This window comes from Contarinia nasturtii, unplaced genomic scaffold (genome assembly GCF_009176525.2).
Source record: "Contarinia nasturtii isolate CC-2019 unplaced genomic scaffold, AAFC_CNas_1.1 Cnas_scaffold_810, whole genome shotgun sequence".
Classification (NCBI taxonomy): domain Eukaryota; kingdom Metazoa; phylum Arthropoda; class Insecta; order Diptera; family Cecidomyiidae; genus Contarinia; species Contarinia nasturtii.
The window spans coordinates 1,648,014-1,660,271 of NW_022198157.1; the positions used below are offsets into that span (position 1 = coordinate 1,648,014).

Here is a 12,258-nt window from a genome sequence, read left to right on the forward strand (position 1 = left end):
ATATAAAAAAAATCGCCAGTACTTTTAAATTTTCGTCATTTGAATTTATTACAACCTAAACGAAAAAAAAAACAAAGAAACATATAAGACAATAGAAGAATGTTCGTCATTATCGTCAATGCATTGTGAAATAGCTACCACTCTTTTTTTAATACAAAAATTTCAAAAATATTCGCAACATTTTCGAGAATGATCGGGAGTGATGGGGAACAGGTGGCGACGATTAAATAAGAGCTATATGATTTTTCGTTCAAAATAGAACAATTTACCCGAATTGTTTTATATCGAACTGAAGAAAAATCGAATACACGTGAGTTTACTGAACATTTGTTTATAAAAAATATGTTGTAATTTTAGTATTTTGTTTGTGTTTCTCTATTGTTGTATGCATTTCTTTTGTTGTTGTATATGTATATATTTTTGCCACTTTATTTTCAGGAATATATTGTTTTTCTGTATTCATTTCGAAAGAATAGAACTGTTCATTTATTATCCCGTGTACATATTTATGAAGGCAAACCGAGTGTTTTTCTAACAATACTTTTGGCTATTTTATTGAATTGATCACGTTTATCACGCCACATGATGGCGGCATCGACATTCGCTCCAGACTCGTCATTCGGTTCGGCCAACATCGAAACGACACTAAGCAAAATTTTCTCGACACTTTGAACGGGAGACCAGCGTTCCGCTGACAGCTCATAACCCATTGGATCATCGCCGGGCGCATGCAGAATTGATATACACACTCGACCATCGGCAAAAACTGTAAAAAAAAACGTAAAATTGATCACATTTTGAATAATTGATATCGTTCGATTGAAACTTACTATTTGGATGAAACATTTCGCACGTGAATTTCATTTTCGGTGGGCTCAATGGGTAGTCGGCCGGAAATATTAAACGCGCTGGAAATACACCGCCTTCGAAGCATGTTCCTTCTGGACCTTGAATCAAGGCTTCCCATTCGAAAAAGTTATCTTCACTGATTGGACCAGCTACGATCCCTTCAGGCGGATTCAGCGTCAATTCTATAAATATTTAACAAAAAACGGAAAGATCGAGAATTAGCTTATTAATTATGCATTTATTTGTCAATCAAAATGAACAAAATGGATTTATGAGGCCTTGACCGTACTAATGATGTGATATATGTGTGTGTGTGCATGTCTTTAAAATAGATATACCCTATATATAAAAAATTCTTACGTTTATATTCGGCCATTAAACGTCTCAGCGACGATCCAGCCATTGTTTTTTTATCGAGTTTTTTCTTCGGCTTTCAAGTATGCACTGTTCAATATTGACGCAATCTATTAACAAAAAATCGCATTCGAATGCCGTCGAAAGGTTTCTAGCTGCAAAAAAAGCACAAAACCAGAATTAGAAAACAAATACCATCATCGGGGTCGACAAAAAAACACTTTCAATTTGTGAAATTTCGACACACATACATAAAATCGAAAATAATACACGATAACAACAAATCTAAATTCACAATATGGTATCATTTCAAGAAAAATGAATAGAAAACAATATTCAGCTTACACAAAATACATGTGTGTTATATTTATTTAATGTCGTTTCGCTCACTTTTTTGTTTCTCCCAAAATAAAGTAAAGAGTTTTTTTCTCACTCTCGTCTTTTGGCCACAAATTGGATGAGTGATGTTTTATTCCTTACACGCATTTATAAATATCTATATATTCATACACACTTCAATAACACTGACGAATGTTGACACTACAATCAAATTATTACACTTCTTATATTCACCTTGAGTGTTGTTGCATGAAGTGCCAATCGGTTTTTTTTTTGTATTTCTCAATATTTATTTGTCATCGATGGTTTTAATGTCAATAGAATGATTTCTTGCATGCGCCTAGAATGTAAATGATAAGAAAATATTTCAAACACTTGTTTTCTTCACATCATGAAGGGAAAAAAAACATTCGTTTCTATTTCCCACACAGCAAATAAAATGCAACGTCAAACTGACACACATTTCGAAGCGACAACACTAAAAAAGATAATAATACCGCAGCAACGTCAGTTCATTCTACCGAATCACACAGCTAAATGTCATTCGACTAATCACTTACTTGCGTTCATTTCCGTACGGTTCACAACAGACACACATGTGTTTATTCTGTGCGTGCCGATAGTTGAAGAAAATTATTTCAATTTTTTTTGAAAAGAATTAGTAAAAAAAATATTTTTTAAAGTACAAATTGGTATAGAAAACGTTGAAAAATGTTTGTTTTATACGAAACTCCGGCAGGTTATGCCATTTTTAAGGTAAATTATTGAATTTTGTTTGATTGAATAGTGAAGTTTGGTTATGTTAACACACGTGCGACAGTCATTAGATAAAACATGTGCGACTGTTTCTTTTTTTTTGCATTTTTCATTAAAACGATGTGTTTAATTGCAGTTATTGGACGACAAAAAATTGGATCAAGTCGATAACTTGTATTTGGAATTCGAAACACCAGAAAAAGCCAATAAAATGTAAGTACATCGAAAAAAAAAATCCGCGATGTGGTCACACAATGTGCGATACTCGTTCCCTTTGTCGAATCGAAGTCAATGTTCGGGAAAGTTTTAAGAGAATCGCAGAACATTTCATTCAATTTTATTGAACGAGAGCATATATAGACTGAAAATAATGTTTGCGAAGCATTGCATCTTTTTTCTTTGTTTTATGCTTACAACTCATTCAATATGTCGGCACATGGTACATACTATGGTACTCGTTTACTTATGATTTTCCTTTCTGTCACATTTTCAGAGTGAAACTTAAACATTTCCAAAAATTTACGGACACCACCGAAGCATTGGCCGCCGCAACAGCCACGGTTGAAGGAAAAGTATCGAAAACGTTGAAAAAAACGTTGAAGAAATTGATCGTTGATGAGGTTCAAAATGAATTGTTGGTCGCCGACGCCAAATTGGGCAATGCCATTAAGGATAAACTGGACTTGCAATGTGTGTCAAACAGCGGTGTACAGGAATTACTGCGTTGCATTCGATCACAAAGTGAAAGTCTCTTGGCCGGTCTACCAAAGAAAGAGATGACCGCTATGGCACTGGGTTTGGCTCACTCGTTGTCACGTTATAAATTGAAATTCTCACCCGATAAAATTGACACGATGATCGTGCAAGCACAATGTTTGCTTGATGATCTTGACAAAGAATTGAATAACTATATGATGAGAGCACGTGAATGGTAAGCAATTACTTTTTTTCTTAATCCAACGAAAAAAAATGCATTCTTAATTGTTATTAAATGATTTTCAAAACAAATACTGCTTTCAAATGATGATCACCCAACCTTGGTTTCGCTAATAACATCTGAATTTATTACATGAATGAAACCATAATTCTCTTGGCTGTCTGATGAAAGTTTTCGAGTTTCGTATGCGTTCATACATTACTACGAAATCAATTAATTCAAGGTTTTTTTTTTTTTAATTTGTTCCGTGAATGGTGACGGCGAACAGGTATGGTTGGCATTTTCCTGAGCTCAGCAAATTAATCACCGATAATATTGCATTCGCCAAAACGGTAAAATTGGTCGGTACACGTGATCACATGGCCACCACTGATTTATCGGACATATTGCCGGAAGACGTTGAAGAAAAGGTCAAAGAAGCGGCTGAAATTTCAATGGGAACAGAAATCTCCGAAGAAGATATAATGAATATTCAATCACTTTGCGATGAAATTCTCGCAATCAATGAATATCGCACACATTTGTCAGACTATTTGAAGGCACGTATGTTGGCCATGGCACCAAATTTAACCGTTTTAGTTGGTGAAACCATTGGTGCTCGATTAATCGCACACAGCGGTTCCCTCGTCAATTTGGCCAAACAACCGGCTTCAACGGTTCAAATTTTAGGTAAGCTAAACATTTTTTTAAAAAACATTTTGTCTAAACTAAGAATGATGATTTAAAAGGTCTGGTTTCGCTAAAAATATTCAAAATGAAAACACCATTGTGACTCCAAACCACAATTTGGGTTTGATTATATGACCTTGGCTGTCTGATGTTAATTTAAAAATTTGAATGATTACAATTTGAGAAGTTGCTACTTTTACTCATACTAAGATGTGTTTTCTTTGAAAATTTCACAGGTGCCGAAAAAGCATTGTTCCGTGCATTGAAAACAAAGAAGGATACACCAAAATATGGTTTAATCTACCATGCACAGTTGATTGGTTCGGCCAGTTTAAAGAACAAAGGAAAAATGGCTCGTTCGTTGGCCGCCAAGGCATCATTGGCCACCAGATTGGATGCGTTCGGTGAAGATGTTCAGTATGAATTGGGCGTTGAACACAAAGCCAAGTTAGAGACTCGCTTACAATTATTAGAAGAAGGTAATTTGCGTCGTCTGTCGGGTACGGGCAAAGCAAAGGCAAAATTAGAAAAATACCATGTCAAAACCGAAGTGCTAAGCTATCCATCAGAAGCAGACAGTACATTGCCAACGACAAGTGGCAAAACTAAAAAACGCAAATTAATCGAAGAAATCGAAGAAGAGCCGGCTGAGGTGAAAGAGGAACCCGTTGAAGACGATGGCGAGAAAAAGAAAAAGAAGAAGAAAAAGAAGAACAAGGATGCTGACGAGTCAGTTGCTGAAGTCGAAGAACCACCAAAGAAAAAAGTCAAGTCCGAACAGGTCGAAGAGTCGGAAATGGATGTAACAATTCAAACTGAAGACGGTGGCGAACCAAGCGGTGAAAAGAAAAAGAAAAAGAAGAAAAAGAAAAATAAGGCCGAAGACGACGAATAAAACAGACACATAGAATTTTGATTATTTTTTTTTTATTTAGTTAAGTTTCTTTCGAGTATATAAAGCCATTTTTTTCTTTCAATAAAATGTATTTTTTCGTATTTACAAATGTCAAATTTAATTTTCATCGCAAAATGATAAATAAATATGAGAAAAAATGAACGAAATTGAATTCGAAAAAAAAGTTGTTATTAACATATGTCTGACGAATGCAATGAATTTGAATTATATGAGAGTTCGATACTGAAGGTCATCGTCATCTCGTCATACATATATTCAACAAATGTTGCTTCATAATTCTTAATACAAATTACTTTTTTAGAAACTGTTTGATAACTCATTCAGAATAATAAACAATAGCTATTTCGATAGAACATAGACAGACTTGCTTTGGGGCGCACATGCGAAGTAAAACAAGACCGATGACGATAAATATACACGAACTGCTTGCATGAGCTACGGTTCATGTTATGGTTTTATTTAAAATAACAAAAAAATTGCTCGCTTCCTTTGGGTGCTTTAATTTGGCTCTATTTAGTTGTGTGCTTTGTTGTCATTCGACAAATATATTTGCATTCGAATAAATAGCGCAGCTTAAATAACGACGGATGATTATGTCATGTTGTAAATTACAAAATGTTTCAACTTAAAGTCATTCCCACATCAAATGAATTGAATGATTTTTCGGTCATGCCCTTTTTAAACCGACTCAAAACGCACAATTGAATTGTTTACACGATTGTGAAACACGATCATATGATTTTGGCCATCTTAATTAATAGACACAAACGTTAACTAATTACACGCTCGCATGCATCAACGACGAAAACAAAAACAAGACACATTTTAAAATTGAAGAATTTTGTTGCAATTGACGTATGTTTAAAAAATTATTTCAAATGATTTCTCATTCATGAGTGTTCTTGCCATTGATCCTCTAAACTTGCAAATAATAATCAATCACTTTTTATGATCAGTCAATCACACAACTAAAGAGAGAATTTAAGCCACAAAAGATCCGGGAAAATGTCAAGCTTACATACCTAATACAGAAGTTTTAAATAGAATAAAACAACAAGTGGCAGAATCGCATAAATCACAGTCTCAATGAACACGGTCACATATGCAATGTTGATCCTACATAAATCTATTTTATACTTGAAGTTTTCTTGGAGAGCTCTCAATTTCACAAATAATTTCAAATTTTTGTCTCTTTTCATTTTTTTAGAGAATTAATAATTATAAAATCAGAGATCATATGTTGCTCTTTTTATTGGATCTGAGAGCACTTCATGAGCAGTGTTTATTTTTTTAAATATTTCCTGTTGTTCCAATCTCTCATCTTCGGGCGCATTCGAATGCTTGTCAGGATGGTGAATCAGTGCGAGTTTTTTATATGCTTTTTTAATGTCTTCCGGGGTGGCAGTCGATGAGATATCTAATTCATCGTAATGGCTATGAGAAGACGAGTTTAACAATTTGATCTGTGCCCGATTAAACATAGTCCGCGTGCATGAAGAGTCGATTAGTTTCAGTAATGCCTCGCAGTCACGAACACTTTTCGAATATAATCTTAAGGTAAGGTAACATTCCGCGCGAATTTCCAGAACTTTGGCGCGATACTTGACATTGTTAATCAATTTTGTGCAATCATCGATTGCAATTCGATAGACTCCACATTTGGAACTTGCAGAAGCACGATTGAATATCAGATCTGTTATATCTGTATTATCAATTGGATTGGACTCAATGGCTTCACTTAGAGTATGAATCGCTTCTCTATATTTTTTCTCTTCCATTAATTTCTTGCCTATGGGATTATTTTTTAAGTTAATAAAATATTTAAAAAAACATTAATATGTGTCTTGTTACCGGATCTTTCCATTTCTTTGAATTTGTTTATTCGTTGCAACATTGTTTTTGCTTTGTCATGGTTGGGGTCAAATAAAAGCACATTCTTCAAATGTGTTATCGCTTTTTCCCAATCGTCCTTATACACGCACAGCGCTAGAACATATGTAGCATCCGCAGTTGATTTATCAGACTTAATATACGATGTAGCGATTTTAATTGCTTCCTTTAATAACAAAATAAATTAATAATTATAGTTAATCGAATAATTTTGGTTTTTTAATTATAATCAGAGACTGTTGCTCAGAGCAAATGAGGAGCAAATTAAAATTTAATTAAATTTTTAAAAAATATACCATGAAATTTCCCGTTAGTGCAAGACATTCCCCTTTTAATAGCTTTAGTTTTGCACTTGCGTGTGCAATATCTAACGCATTTTCAATAAATTCAACTGTAAAATAAACGGTGAAAAGCACATTAGAATGGAAATGATTTCATTTTTAATATAATTGTCACTTACGCGCCATTTGGAAATTGTTTTTCTCGTAAAATTCGTCCGCTTTTAACCAATAGGTCTTTAATTTATTTATTCTTGAATTTATTACGTTCATGCGAATTCCATTTTTTGTTGGAAATTCGTCACTTTTCGAGGTAAATTTTTCTGCATTGATGACATCACCGACAATTATGAAACATGCGATCATTTGATAGAAGTCTTCGGGATATATGTTACCGGTCGCCAAAATGGATTGAAAATCTCCCACAGCAGCTTTATGTTTTTCCATTTTAATATAGCAATTCGCACGATTACTCAAAAATGAGATATTTTCAGGCCACAAGCCAATAGCTTGGCTGTAAAAATTCAACGCTTCTTCAAATTCCTCCTTTGCCATTCTGTCACTTGCGTGACTATTCATATTTTTTGCCTTTTCGTGTTTTGCATCAACTTTCATTTTGTTTATTTTTAACTGAATTTTTTCAAATCTTTCCGCATCATTTTTTAGCGTTTCAGTGTTTATTGCAGCCTCATAGTCATTTATTGATTGTTCAAATAATTCCAAGCAAGAATGACAATCTGCTCGTAGCAATAAAACATCGAGATTGTTTTCATCGATTTTCAATGCCTTGGAACAATCAGAAATGGCATCACGGAAATTACCGATTTTTCTTTGAGCTACAGCACGATTTTTTAGCAAATGGAATGCAATCGAATCTATGATATCGCCACTGTCAAGTGCTTCTGTGTATAAATCAGCAGCTTCATAAAATCTATCTTCTGCAAACATTTTATCACCTGAAAATATAATAACTCGAAAATCACCAAAAGAATAAATACGCAAAATGTTCATTAAATTTACCATTTGATTTTCCTTTCTGTATTTTTTCGAGTTTGGTTTGCAAAAGTTTGGAATTTGTATGATCTGGATCTTCTCTTTGGCCTTCTTTTAACTGCAGTATGGCTTCTTCCAAATTTCCATGATAGTAAGAGCAAAGGCTTTTGAGATAACATTGATCGGCATTCGAGAGGCCCCACATTTTTTCCATTGCTTCAATTTCCTAGAGTTTTTCGTAAAAATACTATAATAGAGATTCTGAAGCAAGCACAATGACATCAAAACGCATCATTACCTCAATTTTGCCAAGATGCATCAAACATTCTGCTTTTAACATTTTAATATTCACGCATTCCGGCGATGCTTTCAAGCCTTGATCAGCATACGAAACTACACAACGAAACAATTGACTTATTTTTTGTAAGAAATAAAAATCACTTTAACTTACTTGCTTCTTCGAATTTTTCATCATTTTTATTTTGGATGCAAAGTGACGTACTCTTTTGCAATTTTATGCGCAAGTCTTTAAAATTGTTACAAACAATCTCATAAGATTTATTTTCGTCGAGTTTTTTGATCGCATGATCGGCAACACCATAGTAACCAAGAATCAAACTACATCTTGCCATTTGTTCATAACCCTTCGTGAAGCTGTTTTCCAATGCAACAGCATGTCGACTATCTTGAAGTGCTCGTTTGTATTCACCTCGTTCAATCAAACACGTACATCGATTGCCATAGTAAATGACATTATTCGGCCATAATTCAATAGCTTTATTGTAATAATTCTCCGCTGAATAGTAATTTTGTGAGCTCAATTCTTGGTCGCCAAGAGAGTTTTGTTCGTCTGCTTGCTTGCGTTTCATTTCGGCTCTCCAAACTTTCAGTTGAGATTTCACTTCTGCACATTTTTGACTGTCGCTTCGAATTGTTTTGTTGTTTTGTAAAATCTCGTAGTCCACAACACATTCTTCGAAATCATCTAAATAATGATGGCATTGAGCTCGTAGAGCTCTTACATTTATGTCATCTGGATTAATGTCCAGCGCTGTGCCACAATCGTTCACAGCATCACGAAAGTTTCCAATTTTCGAATTTGCGAGCGCACGATGCTGTAGCAAATCAAAAGTAACCAAGTTGTTCGATGGCTTCAATTGCAGTGCTTCTGTGTACTTGTCTATGGCTTCAAGATATTTTTGATTTTCAATCAATTTTTCACCTGAATAAATAAAGTCACTCAGTAAATTGACGTGAATAAAAATTCAAATAAATAGTTTTACTTGTGGAAATAAGTTTCTGCAAATTTCTAACATCATTTCGCATTCCATTGACTTCAGTATTATCTTCGTCAGATTTCTCAAACATTGATTGCATTTTTTCCAGTGTGTCGTTGAGTCCATCATAAAATATTCTTAACGATTTCACGCAATTACCATCCGTTTGATTCATATTCTGGCAATATCCGGAGAAAACTTTCAATTCCTATAGAAGTAATAAAGCACACATAGGTGAAACCAATTCTGTCGAATGTGATTTAATAAGCGATTACAAACAAATTGATTAAATACCTCAATATGATTGATAATTTTATCAAAATTAAACAAAGTAGCAGTTATTAAGCTTGAAATCGGCGACGAATTTTCAATTTTAGGTTCTGAATTAATGAATGAATATAAAATTGGAACACATTTCAAAATATATTTCATTTATCTTTACACACAAAGTAATAACTTTTCAAAACTATATGATGATTTATGTAGAATTCTTATTCAGATTACTCCTATAATTTACTTGTTCGTTATGAGAATTTGACATTTATGATTTCTCCAGACATTATATTGAGATATTTTGGGCCAGATGAATCAGCTCAGACAGATATCTTCAGGGGCTGAAATTGAGTGAAAACAGTAGATATATATATAAAAATCATTTTTATTGTTTTCACTCCATTTCAGCTCCTGACGATATCTGGCTAAAAATATCTCATTATTATGTCCGGATTTCGCAAACTAAACGATTTTTTTTAAAAGTAGACGACGAATAAAATTCTAAACAATTCACAATCTAGTTTTGAGAAGTCATTATTTTTTGTGTAGCCATACCAAATGCTTTTTTGTTGAATTCAATGTTGTTATAGTTTGCTCGCAAAATATCAGTTTTTTCGCTAGTAATGGATTTTGTTTCTGACATCTTCGGTTTATTCTTTGCAAAGGGTTTGAAGCCTTCATCACGTTTCCATGTACCTTCCGATTTGGGTATATTTTCTTGTGACGAAGACGTTCCATTCCTCTGCGGTACATTTGTTTTGTTGGTACCAGTACGCGGCTATATTGGAGAAAATTCAATTAATTATAATAAAATCAGGTAACCTAAAAAATATAGGGCCTTTTTCTAAATTATCTTTTGAAAATAAAAAAATAAAAAATGGTTGTAAACTCCATGAAAAAAGAACCAATACTTTTAAGGTTACCTGATACAATTAATAATATCCAAATACTTACATCACTCCCCAATTTTTCAGCATTTTTAACTCGCCAATTTGAGCTATTAGGGTTTTGTGTTGACTTTGATTTTGGGAACAAACGTACATCCTCTCCTCTTTTTTCTCGCCAATTCGTTCTAGTTAGTTATCAGAAAATACAGAAATAGTAAATAGAACAATTCAATGTATTGCAATGTCAAGTTCTGAATTGAAGAAGAATTAACCATAATATACGCATAAATTGCTTTGACATCTTCCAACAATATTCCAATAATTAAAATACTTACATTTTGACAGTTTGGTTTGACCCATTGGAAGTGGATAATCTAGTAATTTCACGATTTGGAGATTTGCGTCTAAATGCAGTTTCTTTTTCGTTTGGGTTACTTTTTGTTATGCCTAATTTAAATAAACGAAAATAGTTATCAACAAATATCAACAAATTAGTAAGAGTGCAAACCTAAGCGTGCTTTTATCGCCTGTTGATTGAACGGTCGTAATGTGTCAAGTCCGTCGAATTCGGATTCCAATTTTGGATCTTTTACTTTGAAAAAACAGTTTTGGTGATACCATTCATCACATCGAGTATATCTTTTGTCGGACTGCACGAAAATTCAGTAGAAAGAAACCATTTTTTTATCTATTGAATTCAACAATGATCTTATGGAATCAAGAGCTACAACTTACTTGAAGGATGATACCAATTTGAATCGAATGCGGTGTGATCTCTTTTGCACATCTTTTACACTCTTGATTACCAAGAGAATGACGAACTTTGTACGTTGGTGTTTTGTCCATTTTTACCAAATATTAATCTTAAATGAATCTTGAACCATATTGAGAACCTCTAATGTTTTAATACAAATCAAGATAATGGCGTCCCTTCATTGTCGCTGTAAATGTATTCATGTGAATCATATGCAATATAACAACGTACACAAACAAAAGGATACATTCAATATTCATATAAGGCACAGTACCGATAATGTTCTTAATTTTAATGTGTTAGTTTGAATATTGAATGACATCATTTGAACATGACATTTGACTGTTGTGCACAGATTTGAAAGATTGCATACTTTTTGGAACTTTCAATTAAAGTTATAATATTTTCATTCAGAGTTATTATAATAACGGGTTATAACCCGTTTTTTTTTTTAAATAAAGAAATATTTTCATCTCATATAATTAGTTCTTAAGCCAATTAATTAACTATCTCTTATAATTTAATCAAAGTCGTAAGCTTGTTGAGTGCGGTGTTTGATAAAAGTAAAATAATTCAACGAATTACACTGGGCTGTTGTATGAAATTCACTGAAGGTTGTGTTCAAATGAAAATTGAAATAATAGTTGGGTGCTGAATTGACGTAATTGTTTACAAGAAAATATTTTTATTGGAGTTTACATTGGTGTTTTGGGCCAATAAAACCCAAGTGGTTGATATGAATCGAGTGAAAAACAATTTGAAAATTCGTTGATGGAGGTGTTTTGAATTCAATTTTGTTTGCGCATTCTTTCCAAGGCCATGTTTCAAGTGGCATAGAAAACGGTTCACACTTTAGCAAAAACAATTAAATTTCCAAACTGTGAGTTTGTTTTTCTACTTTCTTAACGCACATGCGTTGGAATCTTATCATATTGTGTATTAAATAGAATTATATGATCTGGCACATTCTATCTAGCTGTCACGGGGGGTAATTCAGTTTTTTTTCCCTTGTAAACTCAGGCGTAAATATTATTTGTCTAATAACAGGTCAAATTGAAATACAAACTGACTGTTTCTTTCTTAACA

General features: G+C 33.4%; 3 protein-coding genes and 1 non-coding gene across 7 annotated transcripts; 2 read left to right on the forward strand and 2 right to left on the reverse strand.

Moving 5' to 3' along the window:
* Window positions 1-115: 115 nt before the first annotated feature.
* LOC116342220 (ubiquitin-conjugating enzyme E2 G2) lies at window positions 116-1,957 on the reverse strand. 4 transcript variants are annotated; one of them, XM_031769746.1, is made up of 4 exons: window positions 1,777-1,957; window positions 1,210-1,358; window positions 831-1,031; window positions 116-766 (listed from the first exon to the last, which is right to left on the reverse strand). In XM_031769746.1, the coding sequence occupies exons 2-4, from the start codon at window positions 1,250-1,252 to the stop codon at window positions 507-509; spliced, it is 504 nt and encodes a 167-aa protein (XP_031625606.1). In that variant the 5' UTR covers window positions 1,253-1,358; window positions 1,777-1,957; the 3' UTR covers window positions 116-506. The 4 variants fall into 4 exon arrangements, with proteins under 4 accessions (XP_031625606.1, XP_031625604.1, XP_031625605.1 ...); XM_031769744.1 differs by having other exon boundaries at window positions 1,594-1,957; XM_031769745.1 differs by having other exon boundaries at window positions 1,549-1,957.
* Window positions 1,958-2,095: 138 nt separating this feature from the next.
* On the forward strand, window positions 2,096-4,908 carry LOC116342218 (nucleolar protein 58). The gene is made up of 5 exons (XM_031769742.1): window positions 2,096-2,298; window positions 2,435-2,511; window positions 2,792-3,229; window positions 3,504-3,904; window positions 4,141-4,908. Exons 1-5 carry the CDS (start codon window positions 2,254-2,256, stop codon window positions 4,797-4,799), a joined length of 1,620 nt encoding a protein of 539 aa, XP_031625602.1. The 5' UTR covers window positions 2,096-2,253; the 3' UTR covers window positions 4,800-4,908.
* On the forward strand, window positions 3,314-3,404 carry LOC116342225. Its single transcript, XR_004201233.1, has one exon. It is a non-coding gene; the product is annotated as a small nucleolar RNA SNORD53/SNORD92 (small nucleolar RNA).
* Window positions 4,909-5,222: 314 nt separating the features above from the next.
* On the reverse strand, window positions 5,223-11,347 carry LOC116342217. The gene is made up of 14 exons (XM_031769741.1): window positions 11,154-11,347; window positions 10,927-11,068; window positions 10,754-10,865; window positions 10,486-10,603; window positions 10,087-10,309; window positions 9,553-9,638; window positions 9,265-9,466; window positions 8,433-9,203; window positions 8,280-8,374; window positions 8,009-8,207; window positions 7,171-7,944; window positions 7,007-7,101; window positions 6,672-6,876; window positions 5,223-6,609 (listed from the first exon to the last, which is right to left on the reverse strand). The coding sequence occupies exons 1-14, from the start codon at window positions 11,262-11,264 to the stop codon at window positions 6,047-6,049; spliced, it is 3,696 nt and encodes a 1,231-aa protein (XP_031625601.1). The 5' UTR covers window positions 11,265-11,347; the 3' UTR covers window positions 5,223-6,046.
* Between the last annotated feature and the right edge of the window lie 911 nt (window positions 11,348-12,258).